Source organism: Nesoenas mayeri (genome assembly GCF_963082525.1).
Source record: "Nesoenas mayeri genome assembly, chromosome: 11".
Classification (NCBI taxonomy): Eukaryota; Metazoa; Chordata; class Aves; order Columbiformes; family Columbidae; genus Nesoenas; species Nesoenas mayeri.
In genome coordinates this window covers 5,685,344-5,710,912 of record NC_137563.1, presented here as the reverse complement: position 1 = coordinate 5,710,912, position 25,569 = coordinate 5,685,344, and the positions used below count along the sequence as shown (strand labels likewise).

At 45.2% G+C, this 25,569-nt stretch overlaps 1 protein-coding gene across 3 annotated transcripts in view; it reads right to left on the bottom strand.

Moving 5' to 3' along the window:
• NTRK3 (neurotrophic receptor tyrosine kinase 3) overlaps positions 1-25,569 on the bottom strand; it is a gene marked incomplete at its 5' end in the record, with an annotated part of 209,275 nt that overhangs the window by 5,730 nt on the left and 177,976 nt on the right. Inside the window, one exon of one of the 3 annotated variants that reach the window (XM_080351173.1) lies at positions 15,043-15,117. The exons of the other annotated variants lie outside the window; for them this stretch is intronic. Coding sequence (XP_080207299.1) covers positions 15,043-15,117 — 75 coding nt within the window. The remainder of the gene's footprint in view (positions 1-15,042; positions 15,118-25,569) is intronic. 3 annotated transcript variants of the gene reach the window in all.

Sequence of the window (25,569 nt, the reverse complement as noted above, 5' to 3'; positions counted from 1 at the left end):
CTTGCTGCTCTGAACTCCCAGGAATGTTCTTCTCTAATGGAAATGGAAATATGCTTTTCTTTGTTCTTTTTGAAACCCTGGCTGCAATTTTAGCTCTTTCCTGCATTCCCAGCTTTTACAAGTTGTTTTTCCTTCTTGCAAAGGGTTCCAAGGAAATGTTATTGACAGAACTGGACATATATCAAACTTGATCATTACAAAAACTGTTTTGTGCTAATTCTTATTTTGTTTTCCTTTAAGTAGCACAAACTCTTTTCCAGCAATCTCAAAATGATTACTTACTGCAAAGCTTTCTACATTTGTAATATCCTGAATCTTACAGGATCATTTGAGAATACAGGTAGTACAATGTATTGACAACACTTTTAATTCCCTTTTGCATGGGTCTTATGGCAGTTTAAAAACTATGAACCAGGTCCGCAGCTTACACAAACAGTACTACAGCAGTATTGCGTGAATGGGAGGGCCCTGATTTACACCACTTGAGAACCTGGACCCGAAAGTAGAACAGAGAAGTCAGTAGTCCCATATCAGTTCTAAAACAAAGTCAAGGTCTTTGGTCTCCTCTAGAAACATCCTGGTAAAGAACTGTTAGTCAAGTGACATACACGGTCAACAGTTGTCCCAAGGATGTGATATCACAGTCTTGACTTAGCTCAAATGGTGCTGTCTGGGGACTGGCAAAGCATTCATCTCATCCCTGTATGTCATGTGAGACATAGATTTTACTAAAAATTAATCCAGTAATAAATTAATCCAGTAATATATTTTTTTTGGTAGGGGAGGACACCATAAGCAATGCCCAGAAATGTGTGGATCCCAAAATATGGCTCCATAGATAAGTAGGTATTCTTTTGCAGAGGTATTCTTTGCATCTCAAAGAGGGTACCGCATTTTTGAAAGCAAATGTTAAGTCTTGTACTCACTAGCTAGCTATAAGCAGAACAGGCATCAATTAAACTGTACTATAAAACCACTATGATGTCTAGCCCAGCACATAAGGCTGACTATTACATTTTAAAGCATCGTCTTTGACTATCCCTTACTGCTTCCGTTGCAAACTGATTAAGATTAAAATTCCTATTTCACAGATGAGAAAACAGACGCAGGAAGGCAGGGAAAGGCCCTGCTCTGAAGCTGTATGGCAAGTGAACACTAAGCCAAGTCTTCCAGGTCTGCAGTCAGCTGTACCCTGTTATTTGCTGATGAAGCAAAATGATTTAGAGCTGAGCACAGAGGGATTGTGCTACTGATGCCATAGGATGCAGACTGTGTCCAGGGTGACAGAAATCCTTTGTATAACATGTAGTGGCTGTGATCTGTGTTACACCACTGTAGGCTTGCATGTGATTCCCATGGCTCCATGCTACTTTTACAGGACCAACCGTTGCTTAAAGCGTAAAAGCAAAATTGCACTATTAAATTGGGCTAAAAAGAGGGGAAAAAAAAAAAAGCTATTTTTTTTTTCTTTTGCAAAGCCAGTTTTCATGACTTGTCTTTGGAATGAATTTTTGTCATGTCTTTAGAGAGAAGCTGAAAGTTTGTTTCAGGCAAGCCTCTGTTTGCTCAGAGCTGGGCCTGACAAGTTTCAGAAATAAATGATGATGCATGACTGATGCTTGCCAGGAGAATGCTACATCTGGGTCTTTTCTAAAACAGTCATGTAATCTTCCCACCCCATCTTCCTCCATTCCTCTTGGGAACTAGGGATGGGGGAGCCCAGCAGCCCAGCTATCACACAGGTTCGTCTTCTAAAGGCCCCTAAGGGTGAAATGTCCTCACATTCTGGAGACACTTCACAACCTGGAAGATGGATTTGCTTTCAAGGAAATAAGGCAAGTAAATCCTCTTCTGTTCCTCCCTTTAAATCCTATGATGCTGCCAAGCTCGTCCTTTCTGCTTGTTATTTTAATGCTTCGTAGACCTGCAGACTGGCCTCTTTATCCCATTGCCATGGCTGTCTAGCTTTGCTTGACATTTTTAGCTCTCTAACTTCCTCTCCCTAGATCAACTCCCCATGCCCACACTGACATGTTATTCCCACTGCTTTGCTCTTTCAGTTTGCAGTACTATCCTGGTGATAAATAGAACAATCAGTGCATATCCTCTGAGCAGCCAAACTTTCCCTCTTCTGTCTCCATTTCAAGATCACAATATCACCTGCTCATTTCCATCCCTTCCTAATGGATACTCCCCAGTGCATGACCTGGTCTACAGCCACATGTTTCTGATACTCCCGGGCACCCGTCCTCTGCCCTGAAGCCTCATTACACATCCAAGCCCATAGACTTGTAAGATAACCAGCCACTCCCTTTGAGTGGCTTATTACCGTATTAGATATGAACCCTGGGGAGCTGGGGGAGGTTTGGGAAAGGCCAGCGTTAATGGCCATTAGGGAGAGAGATAATTACTTAATGCTAGTACAGCACTTTGACGATGTAAAGCTATAGAAGTGGTATGTACAAGTGTTATTATAAGGCTCGAAATTTGTCTACTACCAAGGAAAGCTGGCGTCTAGGGAAAAAAATTCTCCTTGTCCCATCTTTCTGAATGACAGCCAGCTGATTAGGAAGGGAAAAAGGACATGTTATCCCCAATGACTTTGACAGTACAGCAGCAGGTAGTGGAGCAGCAGTGTTCACCAAAGACTCTGCAATACATCCACAGTTTGGGCCACTAACAGACATATCATGGAAATCAAAACCAGAGTAGAGCTGAAAAACCCTCATGGGAACTTTGGACTGGTGGGAATACTAACACATCAAAGGTAGTGTATGTAGACAGCTCTGTTTTGCCCCTCCCAGCTCTCATAACTAGCTGTAGGGCTGTAACTCGAAGTAACATTCAGAGTGGAGCTACTGAGCCACCCCCTCCATGCTTGCAGCTGAAGGTTGCATTATGGACCTCAGCTAAGAATGGGATTAGGTCTCAAGCGTAATCTAAGGCTGTGTTTTATTTTCCTTTTTGTGCAGTGTCCTTCCCAATTTTGAAATAAAATAAAAAAATAAATTGGTGGTTTTGGTTTCCTGGGTCATTTGGCATTTGCTTTCCAAGGTCCTTTGACAACTTTCTTCTTGTTCCTGGCACACTTCAGGGATGCTCTGCTCCTGCATTGGGAAAGTCACAAGAACCACCATAGGTGTTTTCATATGGTGCAACATTATTTGTACTTCCCTTTTGTACAAGAAGCTGAAACATTTGAGTTTATGCAGATGCATACAGCAGCACTGGAGACCTTGGCACCGTTTCTTTTCAGGAAAATCCACTCAATGCTCCATCGAGTTGACCTAGTGATAAGACACACATGCTCTGATTGCTGTCTCTGTTCCTGATGCTGTAGGTAGTGATGACCTTGGATCTTCTTTAATTGTGGACCTGGCTGTTATCCCAGGCTGGGCTGCAGCAGAACGTATCTCCTTTAGACCTCAGCTCTAGGAGCTGGGTGATCCCTGGAAGATACTTAGCTCTGAACCTCCCCCCAGCAGCCAGATGTATGTCCCCATCAGGACACATTAATTACTGCTGCAGGCAGGATGTGTTATTCGGCAGCTCTGGACAGCCTTGTATGAATAAGAGACACAGGTGGCTGGGTCAACTGAGAGGACACAAGGACAAAAAAAGAAAGCAATGCAAGCAAGAAGCAGGAAAAGCTTCTCTGTTTGGCCAAGTTGAGTTCTTGGAACAAAACAAAACAAAACAACAAAAAAAACCCCAAACCATCAACGAACAGGACTGCTGTAGATCACACCTTTGTGAGCTGAAGTTTGTCTCACCAGGCTGGGGCATGTGAAGGTGGTTTCTCAGGGATGAGGCAAAGGGCAGTATGTGATTATGGCTGGGGACCCAGTAGAAGATACTCCTTCCTTGCCTTCAGCACTAGATCCATTTCTCCATTAGATGTTCCAGTATTTTGCCTGTGAGAGTCCTGACGGATTCCTGGGCACATGTGCAAAGTAGACAGACTAACTCTGACATACCAGACAGAGCTGAGCTTTGCTGAACACTAGCTGTCCCACACTTCATAGTTTTAACTGTCACCTTACTAGGCTCTTGACTACCTAAGTAGTTTACATCAGAGGTAGCTGAATTTAAGTGCAAGTTGTGACTGGATGTGATTCCCAAGTACTTTAGCTGTAATTTCCTTTCATCTTATCCAGAAAGAAAAGTGCTAGCTATATCTGAGATTGCACCATTGCCAGAATTACTTTGGCCTCAAAAAATCCCCGTGTGTTCCGACCAAAAGGCATCATGTGTTATGGCCATACCAGTCCCCAGGCTGAGCTTCTTCAAAGTGATTCAAATGCCATCACTGCAAACTCCCAGGCAAACTGTCCTTGCCTTCAGGTCTTGTGCCTTTGCTTTCCCTGATGTCACAGCCAGTGCTGAACTTAAGGTTAAAAACAGTCAACAAAAAGCTTCCACCTAACATTTTGACTCACTTGACTTCTTGTGTAGCACTCCCCACGTGTCTACTTCACCTTCTGGAACAGTAGATCTGATCCTCTCCTAATCCTGACTCTGTACCCAACCTTTTCCACCATTGCAGCTTTGGGCAGTACCACAGGATGGGGCTTGCTGCCGGCTCCCCTGCATGTCAGTGACTGAACACATCCCACAGCAATTTGCAAGGGATCACAGGAGCGGTGTTTTGGAGGTTTATACAACGCACAAAGCAACCTGCAGCTGTTTCTCTTACTCATATGCAGCTGTGCTGGGTGTCCCAGCCTTACCCAAAGCAGGGGAGATGCAGATCACCTGCTGCCAGGGGGGAGGAGGTTGGACTTGCCCAGGGAGAGCACGGGTAAAGGAACCAAATATTCCTGTCATGAGGCCATATAAGGAGCCAGATGGACTCGCTCAGGAGCAGGAAAGACTGACCAGGCAGGGTTAATGTGAAATTGAGAAGAGGGTGAGACCTTCCTGCTGTCAGCAGGACTGTTTGGCAAGGGACTATTTGTTTCCCCCAGATGCACATACTGTGTTTAAACACGAGGCTAAAAATAAAGCCTGCCATTGACATTGTTTTTCCTTACTTCATTTAACAATCTAGTTGCTTTATGACCTGTAATTCTGAATTGCGTTGGATCAAGCAGTGTAATTTGCAAGCAGGGACAGTGGCCTTTCTCCCTCTTCCCCTGGTCTCTGCTCCACTGAGTGTGTTTTAATCCCACGGTTTTCAGCATTCCTAATGAGCCATTAACAAGCTGCCAATTACTTATGCAAATGAGAGGGGGCAGACATGGAGGGGTGGCTGTAGCTAGAGGTAAATTCTGCTACCTCAAAACGGCCTGAGATAAATCACTGCTGCTCTAAGAGCCACCTGTACCCAAGAGTCTCCTCAGTTATATTATCTGCCATCTAAAAATGCTAGAGGTAACACAGAGGATGGTTGAGAAGAGGGAAACAGAGGAGTAATTGCACATATATTTTTAATTATGTTTGCCAATAATCTGTTTGGTGCACTCCTTACTACAGTTCACCCTTCCCCTTTTCTTCTGAGTCCTCAAAGCAGCAGCACCCACTACTAGGAAAAGGCTGCACAACCAACCTGCAGAGGAACAAAAGCCAGTTTCTCATTTTCCTATAAGTAAATGCTCCAAAAGCCATCATTTCCAACACTGGGACATTAAAATGTGAGGAACCCCAGGCATGCCTTATTCAGCTGTGGAGATGTGGGAGCAGAAGAACTGTAGTTTGCAAAGCACCTAGTAAAGAGGTCAGTGAGATCACAACCTCGTTCTAGCAGGTTTTTTTAGGACATGTCTGCTCAGAGACATGCAATACCCATGAAACAGCTCTGCTGACACCTGGTTCCAACTTCAAAGGAGATCTGTAGTCTGCAAAGACTGCAAGTACCAACAGAAATTGTCCATGACTGATCTGCATTATCATTTTGCAGTGAGCTGGTAATATTACAAGTGTTTGATAGCTCAAAAGCTAATCAGGTAAAGGCAAGAAATGTGTCCTTCAGGATTCTACTCTTTTGGCAACAGAGAGAATGAAAATCAGTTCGGTTTCTGGCTTTGGGAAGTAGGAAGATTTGCCAAATAAATCTTAACCTGGTGATACAAAAGCAAAGTCTCAAAATGGCCTGAGAAATGCAGCTTAGGAAATAGGACCAATAAAGCACTTGCATGTGCAATCCCTCTATGCTAAAATGCTTTCAGATTGTTAGCTCATAATCTCCCTTTCCATCGTCCCTCTCTTGCTGTCCTGACAGTGACTCCCCTCTGGGTAACCGATAATGCTCCGTCTTTGTCTGCAGCCAGAGCCATTCCTGACTGACGACTACACATGATTTAGATAAGGCTCCATTACTTAACTTCTGGATGCGGGATAATCAGTTCAACTGCCTTGACATTAATCATAATAATATTCAAAATTCATTAGGCTAGATTGTCTGAAAATCTATTTCTTGTTAATGTCAGATTCACTGAGCATAGGCTTGGCAGCATACAGACAAATTTAATACAACACAAGGCATGGGAACTCCCTATAGAAGCCATCCCTTTCTTTATATGCAACTGGACAATGATCTGGCAGCTCTTGCCTGGTTTGTCATTTGTGAGTGTTGTTAAGTAGCACTGAAACACCGTGAGCATGCTGCCTGTTGGTTGTCCAAGTATCATCTATAGAATTATATAGCTGAGCACAGAGTTTTTAAGGGGGAAAGTTAGATGCTCAGATATGCGCATGCAAGTGTTAATGATATCTGTTGAATCCCAAAACTGGGCAAAAAACCCAGAGATTTTTATGCACAGTCATGGTATGGAGTTGAAAAAAAAAAAAAGTACAAAAGTTGAAAGTTTTTTAAAAATAGAAATCTGCTCCTTGCTTTCCAAAAAACTTTAGAGTTTTACCAAGATTAAAAACTTTCGGCAATAAAACTAAGTGGATCATTCCTTCTAGCCACTTTCCTGTAGGCCAGTTGAGGACGGTTCCCAGTGGTGCATTTGCTAATGGTTTGTTTGGCCTGTTTAAGCATTTTGGGTGATGGTGCTTTCCTTCAGGTACGAGCTCTCACCCTCTAGTTGAACAGTGGTTTCTCAGCAGGAAAACATCACAGAAATATAGAACAACTTCAGAAGATGCATACGCTTTCTCTCCTAATGAAGGCAATCCAGGCACAGATGGCACGTCAGACAAACACATTGCGAGCCGTGTTAAAATAAAGAGCTCATCATTGGAGGCTGCGGTGTCACACCTACTAATGATGTGATTAAACTCATCAGTGCTGGTGGGAAAGCTGTGCCAGCTCTGGCACTGAAGAATGGTGAGCTGCATTTCACTGCAGAGGCAAACCCCAACAACTCCCCACGTGAGTGAGGCCACTGTAGAGACACAGGGATTACATTATGCTAATGGATAAATTTCCCAAGACATCGAGTAGGGGAGGTTGTCCTGGACATACCATTCCCATGCCTGCCTGAAGCATCTCTGTCAAAAGATGGTGTGGCACACAGAGGAGAGGCTGCAGATGGTGACAACAGCCAAAGAAGGACAGGAGCAGGAGAAGAGTGACTGCACCCATCTGAGCAGGGCTGTGATGGGGGGAGCAGCAGCAGCGGCCCTGGGAAGCGGCAGAACTAAAACCAGCAATAGCTGCAACAGTGGAACATGCAGAACATGAGGCACAGCTTTGACTGTGGGATTCTGCTGGAAAACAAGCTAAACTTGAAAAATTGAAGAAACAAGCATTTCATCCACTTCTACTTGAGCATTTTTTCACCAGAGAATTTCTGTGCACTGAAGTCTCCTCCATTCTTTATCAAGTTTTTCAGCTGCCTTTGGTTAGGACAGAGTTGCCGGAGTCACAGAATCACAGAATGTTAGGGATTGGAAGGGACCTCAAAAGATCATCCAGTCCAATCCCCCTGCTGTGTTAAAATTCTTCCTCCTTGCTTTATTTAGCCAGGTGCATAAATAAATAAGCAAACCCACAAAACACAGGAACCTGGTTCCCAGATACCATTAGAGCCCTCGAGCACTAAGTGGCCATTGAAGATATTTCTGGTTGTCTTCTGCTCCCCTTCCTGCAGCCAGCCCAGTGAGCCTCACTGAGACCATTTCACAAATGCAGTACTCAATAGCATACATTTGACTGTTTTCTGCCATAATATAGGACTGCTTATAGATGGTCAGCTCTCCGAACTAGGTGAGTTTTCCTAGAGGAGTCTCTAGACCCCAGCTCTCCATTAGGGTTAGCCACAAGAGGAAGAACGGAAGGAGAAAGTGAGTCTAAAGAAACCACTAATGTTCTGCAGTGTCTGAGAGGATGGATGACCCCTGCAGACATATGCTGAGCAGACAGGACAGTCCTCAATTATGTCATTGCTGGAGCATTTACCTCAAGGAGAAACGTGACTGCAAATGCTGGGCTTAAAGCCTTGGCTGGTTTTGCTGCATCTGGATAAGCCGCTCTAGTCCAAAAGCGTTAGGTATGTGTATGTAGCATGCACAGGCAAAGACACAACTCTGTGTATGAAACAGTTTTACAGTCCAAAGAGTAGAGCTGAAAAAATCCCTGTTATATTTAATTTTGCCCTCATTCCTTTGTCAGTGAAGGCCCTAAAAGATTTGCTAAAGTATTGATGGGTGCCAATCCAAACATCCCAGTGGACAACCCACTGCCTCCATCAGGAAATCACAAGCAAATCTTGCCTACATGATGGAAATTTCCTGCTTTCCCCAGCCTCACCCTCACCACATTATCCCTCTGCTAATGTCTATATACTTGTACTTCTCTCAAGGTTTTCTAACTTTCAGAATCACAACTTTGTAAATATTTGCCATCAGGTAGTACATCTCTTCACTCTGGTCATTCTTTCGACAAACTATTTACATACACCTCTTTCTAGCCTCAGCAATCAATTGCTTCACACTGTCTTTGTTTCTGCTGCACTGCTCCAGAAGCTGTTGACCTTATGGATACTCTTTGTGGGGATGAGTCAGGGACATGTGGCTGTGTAATAAAAAAGTATTTAAAGTAATGATGTGCTCTTTGACTTGGGTCATGGATGGTTTCACATGAGCATTTGTTTCATTGGCACACAGAAAACCGCAAGCTTGCTGGGGAGCTGCTACCCCAAAAAGAACTGTGCGTGGTTCAAAGAGGACAGGGTTTATAAAGACAAAATGCAACATGGCCTGGGGCTGGCACAATCTCACTTTACAGCGATATGGCTGTATATTGATCAGAACTGACTTGGTGCTTTATCAGCCACACAAGAGGTGCAATGAGCTGCTACTGGAATTTGTGCTTAATAATCAAAGGCATTTGTCATTCTTCAAAAATGCTTCATGAGTGGGCGTTTGATTCGGGTGCACATGAAAAATGAAGGATGGCAATCTGGAGCAAGAGGTGGGGAGGCAGCAGGCATGGGTAGGGTGTCCTGCTGCCCACCCCTCATCCTGACCCCCAGGACATCCCCACTGGGACAACCCACATGGTCCCGCAGACACCATCCCACTGGGCAGGACCCACTGGCTATGCGGCTCTGTGGCTCAGCAGATTCCTTCCCCACTGGCAAATCTCTCCCTGATGAAGCTTAAAAAGCAGCAGCCGTTGCTGCCATTCAGCCCCAGCCCCCTGGCACACGTAGCTCCCTCAAAGCCCTCCTTTCTGTTTTGTCTTCCATGAATTTCCTAGACAAACTGCTTTTTTTTCCTTCCCTCTCTCTCACTGGCAGGTACAGGTGGCCTTGCTGCCCTCTCACTGCACCTCCCCTAGCTTGAATTTTAAAATATTTAACAGCTTTAAATGCACCTAATGAGGTTTCAGTCTGCACTTTGCTGCCATCCCTCTGCTTCTCTAACACCAGGAAGAAGAGTGGTTTGGAAACCTCTTGCAGACTTCCCTGCGTTGGAGGTCTAATTACATGGTAACTGGTGACCTTGTAAGTACAGGGTAATCTGCTGTGTAATACCAGGGTAAATTATCCCAGTACTTCTGACTTTTCCACTGCAGCCTTCTGCAGAGATGGCAATACATCTGGCTAAATGGTAATTAATCTTTGAACCACTTGACACTTGCCCAAGCCAGAGTGACCGGCAGGATCCTACTGGTTCTGTGTAGAGCAAGGGACCAGTACCTGGTGTCACCTGGCCAAAGCAGGGACCACTTTGTCACCCGGCCTCTGCAGGTGCCAGCCGCCTGGGGCAGCAGGTATATGCTGCTTTCTCAGCCCTGGATGTGGCTGCCTCCTGCCTGCCCTGTGTTAGGCATCACTTATTCAGAGGGACACATCCAGAGACATCCCCAGAGGACAAAGGCACCAGGGAGATGTGGATGCCCAAGGGGAACAGGCACCCACTCCGTGTTAGCAGGATGGAGCCAGAGGTTCAGAGCGGCTCATCCATGATGAGGGTGAGCTGTCTGGAGCACTTCCTTACCCTCACCATGAGGGAGATACACGGGAACAGCACCCACGCTTTCCTCTGAAACCTTCCGAACCAGCCAGGCACAGCCCCAGGCATTCACCCTGCAAAACTCCAGGAAAACCAGCCGTGAGATTCGCTTTCTCCCTCCCTGCTGTGAGATGCACTTTGTTCCCTCCCACGCTGACAGTCTGTTGCCCTGGGGCTGGGGGCTGCCTCTCTGACCCCTGGCACCTTTATGGCAATGAATATATTTGCATACATTTTAGACTTGATGACATTGTTCCCTCTGGAGACCTTCAGGTTTTTATAGCAACCACAGTAATGATTTTCAGATTATAGACTAATAAAATATTTTAATTTGTTGGTAACATTAACTTGGGCACTGTATGATTCTTATGACATTTAAATAGTGCTTAAAAAGAAAGGGGGGGGGGGGGGGGGGGGTGGCAGTTCTGAGTGCATTTCTTTTCCAAACAGCACTGAAATAGAAAGCCAAAATCCCACACGCTGGTACGGAGATGAGCTCTGACACCTCCCCTCCATGCCTGTTTCACTTGAATACCTGCCAAGTTAAATAAGCAAACATGGGATTGTGGTGTCCTAGTTGCAAACCTGTTTCCATCAAGAGAGCCTTCCTCCCCTTAGTCACTCGATGATCATGCTGCACAGCAGCGACCTGATCTGAGCCTGTATCGCTCCATGTGCCATTGCCCTCCAGGGGCTGGACCACAACTAATGGATGCTGCAATGGATAACACAAGAGGTCTTGCATCTCTGCCTATACTCACCTATTTCTTCCCCCCCTCATTCACTGCACACTTGGATTAACTAACCAGACAAAACCATAAAGCAAGCAAGTCATGGGTCTAGAGTAACCCATCATTTCCACGGCATGCAACATACACTGTGTGCCACAAGGCAGAGTCCTGCATCAGCCCCTTTCCTGTAGCTCGGCAGCAATTGCTTGGTTTGGGGTGGCTAAGACTGCACCAAATGAAGCAGAGGCATTTTGGAGGAGGAAAGTTGCCCTTGCAGGTCTACAGGTTGATATGGCTGATAGCTCTGTGCTTTGTTTCCTAACCTGTAAAATGGGGCAGTGAAACTCATTGACTTCTCAAAGATGCTGTGCAGGTAATGGCTTGCACAGTAAAGCAATAAATGGCATGGAAAAGCCTGCCAAGAAAGGGAAAAATAGTCAAATGTTTAGCTCAGGGTTAGTTATACTCGGCAAAAGAGACAGAAGGTTACACAATGAATATTATTGAGAAGAACAGCAAAGAAGTTTCTTTGTTCTGTGAGTACTTTTGCTTGTACATCAACTGGATCATACAAGATTAACGGCAGGTGATGAGAAAAAGTCTGTACTACAAGGCAGAGGCAAGTGTGAGCTCGGCCCTCCCTGTTATCATTACATGACCTTGCACGTTCCCGTTTGCAATCTCAGCATTTTCAGTGGATAGGATTTCTGGGTGGTTATTTTAAGAAAACTGTGTTAAATTTCTTGCTTCTGTGCCAAGTACCTGCTGTTTAACAAACGGGCCATGACTAAGCAGAGACTGGAAATTAGAAGCAACTACAAGTTAAAGCAATGAGATTCTGGGACTGTCTTCCCTTAGGAGCACATTTAATAGTGGTGCTTGATTATGAAAAGGGTAAATCTGATGTGATTGATGCAACAGAGGATTGAATTTGATGATCCAGGGAATCCCTTCCAGTCCTCTCTAGCCCTAATGAATTTATTTTTTGAGAGGCAGGATGCAGTGCTCTACTGATGCAAACAATGGTGAAGCGTGTTGAGACCTGCTGATGGCCAGTGGGTCTGCATCCCTGGATTTAACCACTTCCCATCACCAAGAAGGTGGAGCAGGTCTCTCCCCTGGTTCTGCTCATTCTGAACAAACAAAGCAGAGGTGGGTGCAAGGATCCTACCTGCTTCTCTCTTTGCATTTTCCAGCTACTGAGGACTTTCAAAATTCACTCTCCTTGAAGCAGTACCACAAATGTCTCAGCTCACAGATTCTGTGTGAATTTCTAAAGTACTTACCTGTCTTCCAACACCATAATAACTCTGTCCCTTTGTAAACTTTTTTTCATGTAAATCTCCTTTATGAAAATGGGCAAGGATCACCTTTTAACAACAGGAAACAGAGGCACAGAAGAACTAACTGAATTTTCTTTGGTGACAGAGGACACGAGCAGCATGGAAGGGACCTGCAGCCCAGTCCAAGGCTGGGATCTCACTGCTGGACTCTCCTCCACACACCTAACTGGGCTCTCCCTTTCAGAACAAGAACAGTAGAGCAGAAAGCGTTTTTCAGCCCAAGCATTCTCTGCTCTGGGATTCCCATCCTCTGCCAAACCAAGGGGGCTGAGCTTGGGTTTTCTGAGGGCTCAGTGCAAGGTTGTTTCAGAAGGGATGCACAGGGAAAGTGGCTATGTTCATTTTTTCCCTGAGTAGTTTTAATTCTTTAATTCTTACTTCCTAATAAGATAAAATGCTGTAATTTCTGCAGGATCAAATGGTGTAGGATAAGCTAAGAGAGCTTATTAATTAGCATGCTGGGAAAAAAAAAAATAAAAAGAAGCAACATGGTTGTAGATGATAGCTATAAATATGACCCAAGCATTACCTGCCATGACATTTTAGCCAAGGGGATACTGTCATGTTAACGCTGGGCATGGCACTCTGACAGCGAATAAAAGTAATAAATGAGAGGGCAAGGCATTTTCTCTCCAAAATGTGGCTATTCACAGACATGCACTACATTTCTCTAGGGCCTGATCTGGCAAATAATACCAGGTATAGCGCTTCTGTGTGTGAGTGCTCCTCTGGCTTCCCCAGGGATTGCTTGGAGCAGTGAGTGCTAAGCCCAGTGGTAAGTGGTTGCAGGATCAGATTCATAGTGTGCCAAGCGTTTTGGATGAAAAGAGCTATAAAGAAGTCACATATTATTGTGTCACATTGCAAAGGTCAACTCCAGTATTTGTTCTGTCATAAGGGCATGATTGAAAGGCAAAAAAAAATAGTGTCAGGGCACAAGGGAAAATAATTTTTTAAAAACTGCCTTCAGGGCTGAAGATACAAAATTACATCAGAGCTTAGAACTAAATTCCCATCCACACCCCACAATTCAATTTTGGCTCAGAAAGGCATAAACGTAACAAAATCGCCTTTTGGTGGCACATCTTATCCGCTGACATATCCCTTGTAAAATCAGTGATAGCTAAACTCGCACTCCCTGTGATTCTGGGGACAGTCAGGACTTGCCAGAGCCCCTCTCTCTCACAGATCCCAGATCCCTGGGATGGCTCTGTGAGATCTGCTCAGCTGCTTAACCCCGTGTAGGCATTCGCTTAATCCCCATCACTGCCAGGCAGGAGGAGGGAGGTGATGCTGGGAGGAGGCTGGGTGGTGGGACAGCTGGCCCTTCATCACCACCATACACCTCACCTAGCAATGTCACAGCGGGGTTTGGATAATTGGATCCCAGTACTTTGTCCCAGTCACAACTACTTAGCAAATATTTATGTCCATCTCTTGGGGCTTGCTGGCACAGGGAAGCTATTGAGAAATAAAGTGTGGAAGCCATCACTTTCCTGCCTTAAACCTGTGAAGGGTCATGACAGGTCTGCACATTGGGTGGGTTAGCTTGATCCACTTCCAAAACAGACTTAAAGACTCCCCAACTTTCTGGATCAAGCACTTCCTTGTGTGCCAGCAGCAAAACCACAGAGGACAATCAAGTTTGATGTTTGCCCCTCTCACAGGCTTCTTCAGCTGACCCTCAGTATCCTCAGAGCTCACTGGCAGTGGCTTCAGGGATGCTGTGACAGCTGGGAACCCACTGGGCTGAGCATCCCTTCACAGAGACTCCAGCATGCAGCGAGCACAGCGGGATGAGGGTTCCCTTCTGTGGCAGGGAGGACAGGAGGAACAGAGGTGTCACCAGCCCTTGGCGGCCTCACACGGGTCCCATCAGCCACCACCTTGGCAAAACCAAACTCCTGTGCACTGTCATAACATCAAACCCACACCCACCTCTCACTGCTGCCCCACCACGCAAGGACGGAGGGAGCAGTGATGGTGGTTGACATCCACACAATTGCCGCTGCAAGCACCCAACTGGTCAGACACGGAGGCTGTGTCTAGACTAGCAAACAAAAGACATCAGGACTGACATGTGATGGTCCAGCTGTTCAAAAGATCTAGTTTTAGTCCACACCAATTTGATTGCATCCAGACAACTGTTGGGAGGACAACGCAAGTTAGGGACAGTTCCCAATGAACAGTGCAAATGCCACCCTGCTTGGAGGCATGGAGTGGTTTTAGCTGCACAGAGATAAACCATGTTGCCCTCACTGCCATCAGAGCCAGAGGACAGCCCACAACTGTCCACTAGTGCAGACACAGCCTGAACATCCATGGAGAAAGATTACACGGAGGACTTTTGCATTCATCCAGATCATCTCACCGTACAGATAAGCCCCAGAGAGATGCCATAGTAGAAACATGTGAAGTTCCCATCACACGAGAGCCCCTTTGCTGCCAAACACACTAGACCCGACCTACTCCCGAAGCCGCTCAACCCCACGTGTCAATTCATGCTCAAGCAGCACCAGTTTCCCCGCTTCCAGCTGCCCCAGGGGTCGAGATCCACTCACTGTTGCAGCTGCCGGCGGTGCCAGTCTCTGTCGCTGCCACGCTGCGCTGAACTGGCCCTTCGGACGCGGCCCTTCCTGACAGTGAATGGGTGAAAACAAGGGAAGGAGACAAACAAAAGAGAAGGGAAGGGTGAGAGAGGGAGGGAGGGATGGCGGGGGATGAAGCGAGGGGACAAGAAGGGAAAGGGTATGTCTTTAACTGAACTGTATGTCTTTCACTGGCTGCAACATTCCAACACTGTACAACCCTTGCTAAGGGGGCATGGGGCAGGTGAGACCCCCTGGCCCTGGTCACCACCACCTTGCACCCCACACCATCGCCTGTGCCAGGGCAGAGGGAGGGTGAGCAGCAAGCACTGGTGCTGGGCAAGAGGCGAGGGGTGCTCCGGCCTCTCCTTGGCCTGAGAAAACACATCCTTTGGGGGACCCAGAGTCCTTCTCTGGACAGAAGTTTCAGGAGGCTTGAGTGGTTCCTCTATATCTGGTACTTAGACATCCTACTCCCTGCCCATCACCAGCCGTCCTGGGCATGGTGCAGTGACCCATCTGCCTCTATCAGTGCATCAAGACCCAGATCTAATGTCTTTACTCAAGCAAGAGTTAAGGGCATCATTGGCCAAATGTCCTTGTGAAGAATCTGGTACCTCACCCTACTCTTCTGCAAAAGTCTTTGTCCCATCACTACTGTCACAAGTCAGAGGAGGAAAAAAAAAACCTGATTCCACAGCTTCTGATCACCTGCAAGCCTGCCAGCACTTGCAAAACTGAACTTTAGGAGCAGAAAAGGCAAGGGAAATGATGGAGCAGAAAATACAGCAGTACATTTTCCAGTGTATCAAAGCAGGAAAGATTTGGGGAATGGGAGAGAGGAGATGGAACAGGGATCTCAATGTGCAAATTAGGAGTGAATGATAAGCCTAAGGTCCATTGACTTTCTCTTAGATGTTCATGTTCCCACCAGGACAATAAAAAAAAAAAAATAAATTAAAAAAAAAACAGGACAAAATCCCAAAATAAAAGGGTAGATGGTAAACACGGTGGTTTGTCGGGAGAGTTCTGGCTGTGGTGGTATTTAAGAGCTCAGGCTGACAGCTGCTTGGGGAATACCAAAAATACAGCCTCAGGGTGTGTCAGGCTAGTCATCACCCTGGGCACCTTCCCACCGCACCAGAGGTGAAAAGTGAGCTGCTGAATGTAGCTGACAGCTCATTCTGCTTGGGGAATTGCCCCATGAATAACTGACTCAACCTCCCTTCCCAAAAAATTGAGGTAGGAAATGGGTGGAGGAAAGGCTCACAAAATTGTTTCATGATGGTTGTTTAAATTGCCTCTGTATTACAATGTTACATTTAGGGAAAAAGAGAGACCTATCCAGTAAGGTCTCATCCTAAAGCCAGCTGTGGCAGAGGTATGGGCATTACAAAGAAGCAGAGCAAATGAAGTCATCCAGTGGTGGAAAAAACCATCAATATAATATAGTGCAGAACAAAGCAAATTCTACCTCAAACACAGAGCTGAAAGAGGAACATCTTCCTCCCTCAGATCTATTAGCATGCATTTATTCCAATAAAAAATAACTAACCCGAGAGTAACCCAAACCTGATTTATTCCTCCATCTGAGCAAATATGAAGAGGCAGCCGAATCTGATGGTAAAAAACACTGATCTCATATGTTTTCCTTGTATGCATTGGAAAAAAATAGGAGCGGAGTTTCTGCCTTGCTGCCAGGGGATGCTGGCAAAGCATTTGAGCTATAGATATTGTATCTTGTCACTAATGACTGCAGGGAACTAAAAGGGATTTGGATTTTTTAATGCTTCACATTAATTGATAATTTGGTCTCGGAATCCACAGTGGAATACAGGATTTGCTATATTGGATCAGTCTAGTGGCCCATAAAATCTGGCATCTTGCCTCAGTGATGCTCAGAAAAAATATCATCCAGTGTCTTTGCTTATAAGGTTGCTGGCTATTTCTGTAAGGCCACACAACTGAAACAGAAGAAAGGTCTTTCTGGTCTGCACAGCAAACCTCTTTAAAACCTGCAATGTTGTTTTGGCAGGGCTGAATTGCCTTTTTTTTTTTTTAATGCAAGGAAGACATGCTGTAACTACAAACATTTTCATCAGACATGTTCCTGTTTTTCCTCTTGGTCACCACAGCCCAAATAGCAAGAAGGTGAACTTGTGTTTTCAGAGGGCAAATGAGAACACAACTGGGGCCTGAGGCGGGGAGATGCCTTGTACTGAGCAGAACAATATTGATTAGGCAGTGTAAAGATTTCCCTCACTAATTCCTTTAGCAATCTTATCGTGTGTTGCCCGCATAATTGGATGGGGAAGAGAGAGGTGGAATCACTTAAGCGTTCAAAGCTCAACATGCACCAAGAAAGGATTCCTATTTTGTGTGTGTGTGCAATTTTGTGCATCGTTGCCCCTTGATTGTACATTGAACATGCTCTCTTTGACAGCCTAGCCCTAAACAGCCTGTTTATTAAAGACAGCTGCTTGCAAATAGGGGTTTTCTCCATCCAGCTGGCTTGGAGAAGGAACTCGCTGTGGCTGTGAGAGGCAGGACTATGAAATGGGGGGGGATCAGACGGGGAAAGCCTGTGGAAACTCTGACCATGCAGGAAGCAGGAGGAAAAAAAGAAAGACAATGGTTTCTTTCCATGCAAACATCTTAATTAAGGAGGACAATGGAAATATTTGCATCTTAATTTTTCTAGGGAGGTTTTCAGTTTGTCTTGAAGCAAGGCATAATTTATTCATGCTCCCACTAAACTGGCTTATAACTTCTCCGCCTCTAGATCTTTTGCTGATCATACTGAGGTCTGGGGCTACTCCCCACCTTTCCTGACTGATGTGTGATGATCTCATGGCTGTCCCCATGGTAAAGAAGAGCTGAGATCATGGTCCTGCAGGTGGAAAGTCAGGACACCACTGGCCGGTTGGGATGCAGGAGAGAAACAGGTCCAAAAACCTAGAGAAGGTGAGAGGGAAGGGTTTTACACATCCAAGCCTCCCTTGATTTTAAGGAACAGTGCTCCTTCCAAAATATGCACAGTTTGTTTCCATATGCTCAGGGGCACACACACTCTTTCTAGTCTACCCAGGGCTAGAATAATTAAGCTTGCTGGCATATGGTTCTCTATCTTCTTCTGCTCTAGTTTCCCTTTTAATCAGGCCAACTTGGTAAACCCCAGGACCCATCAGCTCCTTTAGCCTGCCCTGTACAAAATCATTCTTTGATTCTGGTGACACTATGTTTTGGCCAGATCTCCACGATGGGACAGTCTCTCTGGCTCAGAACCAGGCACTGTGCTCTTTTCAATGTATCTCACAGCTTTCAGGCTAATGGGAAGTTCAGAGTGGGAAGAAAGGAGCACATTGTATACAGGCATCTTCTAGGAGATGGCTGGGAACCACACTTGAACAATACAAATTAGAACGGGGAACAAAACAGTTTCACAGTCAAGGGGGGGGAAAAAACTACTGAAGAATGGGTGAGGATCACTCTTTCTGGATCTGTTGGTTGCATCCAAGAAACATTGAAAACAGAAAAGCATCCTACCCTCCCTAGTTAAGTTTTACGGGAAGAGAATTGCTTTGAAGGAAAGGACTCCTGAAATCCCTACAGGAAACTTGTTCTCCCAAGTTTTCACAGCAGGGGTGAAGAGGCTTGGGTAGTTTGGCTATGTCAAGCAATAATCCCAGCTTTCTGAACTGAATCTCTGTCTTCCTGGGGACAGTGTCACTACCCCTCAGCTGGGTTCAACATTTGACTGGCTGCTCCCAGTACTCTCCCCAGCTCCCAGTAGTGCAGAGATCAGCCTGGACAGCTTTTAAGAGAAGCCAAAGTCCAGTCAGCTCAGAAATGTATAGGGTACAGTATGAAAACAGAAGATCCCACAGCCTATGTCCCACAATATCTTCCAGTCCTCAATAATCAATGGCACTGGGATTTCCTGAAACAGGAGAGGTATTTTGTGTTTGATAGCTGCTGATAAATTCCTTTGTTTCTACAATTGTATTCAATCCTTTTTTAAGCCATCTCAGCTCTTGGCACTTACCATCTCCTGAGGCAAGGACTCCCATCACTTTACTACCTCCTATAGCATCCCTGTTGGATCTGAACCTGCCATGACCTTCACCAGGTCTTTTAGGTCAGGAAATACTGAACAAGAACCAATTCCTTCCTATTTGACTACACCTGTAATCTCTGTAAATGGAAGATCAGGAGTTAAAAACCATCGGAAAGCTAAACTGAAAAGGCTTTGAACTCTCAACTATCTGGAACTCAGTCCAGTGGTTGGGAGAAAGCAAAGACCTCAATTCAAATGGGAATGGGGCTGAGCTTTGACTGAAAGTAGGTTTGATTAGCTCTCAGTAAGTGTGTGAGGGTTTGGGGGAACATAGAGGGGTTAAGCATGGAGGTCAGCATTTGCGTGAATATTGAGACTATATTAAACAAAAAATCTGAGCCAAATGACTTGCAATGCAGCAGCAACACATCCCAAGCAGGAGAAAAGGTGAGCGTGGAGGTCAAGTACCATAGCAGGGAGTTTTTATTTCCCAAAAACAAACTGCTCTTTTGTGCCTGTGCTTCAAAGAAGATGTCACCAGATTGTGAGAGCTCTTCACCTGCCACATCCCTCTCATTACTGAAATGAAATAAATGGCAACAGCATGAAAACAGCAACTGAAGCAGGAGAAAGACAGGTAGATAGTGAGGAAAAGGGGAGGGGGGAAACAGGGTGCGGCTGAAGGTCTTGGCAGCATGGAGAATTAGGGCAATTACCATTTCTGAGAAAATGCCAGAAATACAACACAACCTAATTTCCCCAATTAATTCTTCTGCACTTGAGCTGTTTTGTGTGAAGGGCTCTTAATGTTTCAAACAGGAGGAAGGTGGGGGAAAAAAAAAAAAGTCTCAACATTTGTTTTTCCCTCAGTGTAGAAACGGGGGAGTGTTGAGGAAAAATGTCTGGCTAAAACACAAGATGATGCTGTTACATCTTCCTTTCAGGAGATAAGAAACTGTGCCACAAATTCAATTTGCAGAGGTTTTTATAGGAGCCACAGAGATATCGAAGACCAGCACGTTCAATATCACACTGACTTTTCCTGCACGCAGAACACACCAGGACAGACACAGAGACACTTAACCCACGGACCCACATCGAGCGGTTCCCTCACCTCCCCTGTTTCCAGCCCTGTTGCGAGTCAGGGGGGAAACTGGTTCTTTTGCCCCTAAACCACAGCCAAGGCAGTTGTGAGGCACCATGGCATGAGCCGTCCAACCTCATGGGGCATACAGGTGTCATCTAGGCAGAATAGTAACAATGAAAACAAGGAAAGAAGTAACAAATCACAGGTTAGGGTGATGGGACACATGGGTTAAACAGAGGCTGAGAAGGGCATGTAATAGTTTCAACAGGAGACATGGGCTCTTGCACGTTGCAAGACAATGGCTCTGCCTGGCTGACCCATCTGTATCAGACTAGGAATCTACAGGTCACAACTGCACATCACTACGAGATGTTTTTGCCCTTACTTATGTAGGTATGACAAAGCAAGACATATTCCCCAGGATCCCACTTACTATAGGAGAAAATTAAAGCACTTTCCACTTCTAAGTTCTGTTCTTAGTGGAACACATATTTACAGATATGAAACCTTTCCAACACCCAAGGAGAAACAATGGAAAGAGAGTAGCACATTTTATTTTTCACCTCAGAGAAGAGGTAGAAGAGACAAAAGGTGATGCTCAGCTGCTTAGCATCTGCACAGCACTTAGGTGCTGATGTTGGAAGCTGAACATGGCACACACATTGTACCATCTATACAAGATCCCACACAACAGTCAGCATGGCCAGGGACTGAGCTTGCTTTCCCTCACCCATTGACATTGATAAATTTATTTATTGAAAGGATTGTCAGGTATTGAAAGGAGGTTGCCCAAGGAAGTCGTTTAATCACCATCTCTCCAGGTGTTTAAAAGACACATAGACGAGGTTCTTAGGGACATGGTTTAGTGACAGTGCTAGGCTAATGTTTGGACTCAATGACCTTAAAGGTGTTTTCCAACCAAAATGATTCTACGATTCTATGACATTGAAACAGAGTTTGAGAACTGTCTGGGTGCACAGAGCCTGGTTTGCTCTCTATCTGGAGCTGTCTAATCCTGCCGGCATACACCAGATCTACAATAAAACCTGAGAGTGGCAGCTTTTTTCCCCGTCCCCCCGCAAAGTGTGTCAGTACCATATCCTAGATAGGAATTCAGAGGTGTGATCATTTAGGGACCCTGTATCTAGGAGAGTGTGGGTCAGACTAAATCTGCTTTCAGTGGCTTGCCTATTAGTCTTATCTACCATGCTGAATGAGCCTCCAAAGGAGCACGACCCAGGCAGCTGCTAAACCTCGGTAATCTATTACTTGCTTGGAAACTTCATTGGAAAAATAACTGACTGTGCCCAGGAGAAAGAACACAATTTTGAACTCCAGAGAAGAACCAAAGTACGAGATGGTCTAGATGGTCATCAGTAAGCAGCCTCAAAATGGGTACTGAAAATTTTTCCTAGGCATTTTAAAGAAAGAGAAGAAAGAAAATGTTTACACAATAAAACTTCTTGCTTCAGAGGAGGAGGCATCTGCCAGACGGATCCTAAACTTTTTAGAGAACACTGACCTAAGGCCAAAATCATAGCAGAAATGTTTTGGTTCTGATGGTCTAAGGATGTGAGAAGTTAGGTTCATAGGAGGAGATATTAATCTTTTATTAAACTAGCTGATACCACTAAAAAAAAAACTGCTCAGAGAGGGCTTGTGTGTCTAAAATTCATTCTTTTTCCCCATGCAACAATATCATACATTCTGTTAAAAGATATTACTTCTTCCTGCGAACCTTGTCTCCCAAATCCAAACAATGCTCCAGAATGGTGAAGACACAGAAACAGGGAGCAATATATGTTATTATGTTTAGTTCTGTGTTGCTAGAAATAGAAATACATTTTCAGAGCCCTTTGCAAATCCTGTATGTGTCTGTTTTTGACAAGCAGGTGTCCTCTGCATGATGATCTGTTACCAGGAGGATACTCAGGACAGACCTCTGGGAAAGGATGGAGCTAAATTCCCTAGAGGTTTCAAGCCCAGACCAGGATTTGGGGCAGGATGCCAGAAGAGTAAGACGCAGGAGACCTGCATAGAGGGATGTCTTAATGAAGTTTAATGTCTACATAAATCCTTCCTCTACTTGACATGTGTTTTCACTGCTGATGTCCCACCCATGTCAGGACATCACCTTGGAAATTATTGAAGGCTTTTGACTATGATTTAAGACTGTGTTCTCTTCTAAAGATGAAGAAATACTTTTCTTTCCCTGGGCAGCTGGGAATTGAATTACGCATTTTGGGGGACAAAAGGAAAATGATCCAGGGATTGTCCTGGAGCACATGTGTCCAGACCCACAGAAGGGCTCTGAGAGCAAACAAACCCTAGTCTGCTGGGGCTCCTAAGCCCAGCCCTGGTAATGTCCCCAGCTCTGGACAACCCCTATCAGCCCCCATCACAGCCTACTTGTCCCCAGGCAGCTCTGGGCCTGACTTGCTGCAGTCTCCATGTCGTGCTCAGCTTGGCTGAGGCACAACGTCCCTGGCCCGCAGCGTCCCACCACCTGTTGTCACAGTCCTGAGTCATACCTAAAAAAATCGCCTAGTTACACATTGGGGTTTTTTTAAGAAAACAGCAAGGAAAATGAAATCCGCCCAAATCTTTTCTCTCCAATATGGATGTATTCCATCCTGCCTTCCCACAAAGACCCACACCAAAGATTGCACAGCACATTACACAACACATCACAGAAATGCTTCTTCAGCATCCCCACTTCTACTCTTCACAGAGATGCTGAGCTATTTCTCCTCATACCCCCAGTCCCTCCACTTTCCTCCGCTTTCTAATCAGATGCTGTTTCACCTCTCCTCACCACCTACACCTCCACAACCATCTTCTCTCCATCCTGTCTTGTTGAAAGAAGGTTTAAAGGCACCAGCTGATGGGATCCCTCTGTGTTGCACAAGGAAAAGGACACATCTGTCTTCAGGCAGAGCATGGAGAGCCTTGTGGAGAGGGGAAACAAGTCTCTTTGCTGCTTTTGTTAAGCAAATGTTTGTTTTCTGTATCCAAATGTGTAACAAGAAATTAAAGAGTTCACCTTTGTTAAAGCACTTTTGAATCCCACAAATGTAGGAGCCAGATGGTGTTCTTTCTTTGTTTTAAAAGATTAAAAATGGGAAAGAAAAGGAATAGCTAGGAGATAATCCTCAGCCTGCAAGACACTCACAGATCCACATGCCCAGTTATCTGTGCTCATGGGGCCTGAGCAGGAGCAAACACAGGGACCCAGCAGATTTAAGTGACTTTACTTGCACAGAGCTCCAGACCTGTCACTTTGAGTCAGCTTCGAGGTGGAATCCTTCACTGTGTTCCCAGAAAATGACAAATTATACTATTCTCCCCGGGCTGCAGCTTGGATACACCAATAAATATTTTCTAGAAACCATCTGAAAGAGAACTTTGCTCAAGGTCCTACTGCAGGGAATGGCCAGCTGTTGAGAGGGGAGAGCTGCTGTGCACAAACAATGAGAATCAGATTCAGGAATTTTACCAGGTAGGTTATAGATGTGACCAGGGACAGCACCAAAGAGGTTCACATCTCCACCTTCTATAGGTGAGACCCAGGAGCGTTTTTGTTTTCACACTTGGGATCATTTGCTCTCTATCTGTATCCATTCACAAGCCCTCACTTGGGGTATCTTGGTGGATTTTGTAATGGGTCTGTCAACTAGAAAGGATTATCTTAGGAGCTTTAAAGAGCCAGTTTTCATGCAAGACATGTTAGAAACTGAAATTAGGAGGAAGACAGGACACAAATGCACAACTGTTGTAAAGGTAATTTGTTTTTCTTACCTATGTTTGCAGAAGAAAGTGAATGCTGCTGCTTACCAGAGTTAAAGTCAAGTCTAATACAGTCAGTTCACAGGAGCCCCATGTGGCTTCATTAGCGTCACAAGCAGGTTTCTGTTCAAAGGGTTGTCTACACTTGTTCACAGGGAACTTAGAAGTGCAGGCTGCCACACAGAAACCAGATAGATTTCTCAGTCTAAAGACAGCTAGGCTTATATCAGTTCTGGCAGAGAATGAATGCAGTGGTGCTGTGCAATGGCAGAGGGAGAGGAGAGGACAGGTACAAGATAGTGGTGGATGAGGGAGGACAGAGACTGTCACATAACCGTGAGCACACCAGGAAGGTGAATAATGAGATCAGCTCCATGTGCTCTTCTGGTAAATATGTCCCCTAAAGTAGTGATTAGAGGAGGAGACAGAGAAATAAATGTATCTGGGTTCTCATATGCTGGGAGGAGTGTGGTTGGGCTGTAGTTGGAGAAGGGATGAAGGACACTTGGGCACTGGACTTCTGCTCTTTATTGGGGGGAATATATGGCCTGGATGGGCTTCCCAGCTCTGTGACTGAATCCTGCTTTGGCCTTAGGCAAGTCACATAAACCCTCTGTTCCTCATGCCACCAATGTAATTATAGGGCCCTTATTTGGACTGTAAGAGAGAAAAGGTCTCCATGCATGCAGAGCATGGACTGACTGATCAAAGGTTTTAAAAGTACCAAAAGTCAGTGAAAGCAGAAAAAGGAAAATCAACTGAACACAAAAGGCTGTGCCGGTCTGAAGTCCAGCTCTTGCTCTTGTAAACAAGTGGTAAGTAGTTATTGCTTTGGTCATGCACGGCAGTTTGTGTTAGCAGAGAAAAGTCAGCTAAAAGTTCTTATGACACTACATGAGACAGCACGGAGCAATCCTTGGCAAAGCATTTTGCAAAGACACAATGAGGACACCACCACAGAGAAGACAAAAATTCCCCAAACAGTGAACAGGCCTATGGAGATCATTTCAGCTCTTGCTTTTTGGGGTCCCTCCCAGCCTTCACACTCTAATAGCAGCAAATTCTCCCATTGCACAGAGTTCTCAGCACTGCAGGAACACAAGCTTGGCTGGTGTGACACTGATGGAGGTTGGGGTAGGTCTAAGACAGCTGAAGGAAAGGAGGTAGGAAAGAACGTGAGAAATCACATGGGTTGCTTCTTGTCATCCCCTGGGCTCTTCTCTTTCCTACTCACTCCTTCCTGAAGTTTCAGCAGTGATAGGACCATAGCCAACCTCTCTTCCCTCATCACTGCCCAGTAACCGCACTGAGATCTTTTCCCAACATAGGTTTTTGTGCTGCACAGTAAAGATTGGTTCCCTCACTGGTAATTAAACTTAGTGATAAGCCAATATCCTGGGCTGGAAGACATGATATGGCTCAGCAGAAATCTGATCACATTTTTCCTCCTTCCCAACACAGCAACTCCACTTGACAACTGCCTATCACATAAAGAAAATCTTCCCAATCAGATCAAGACCATAAGTTAAGTCTTTTTTTTGGGTTACTCCTTGAAATCATCCTCAAAGGC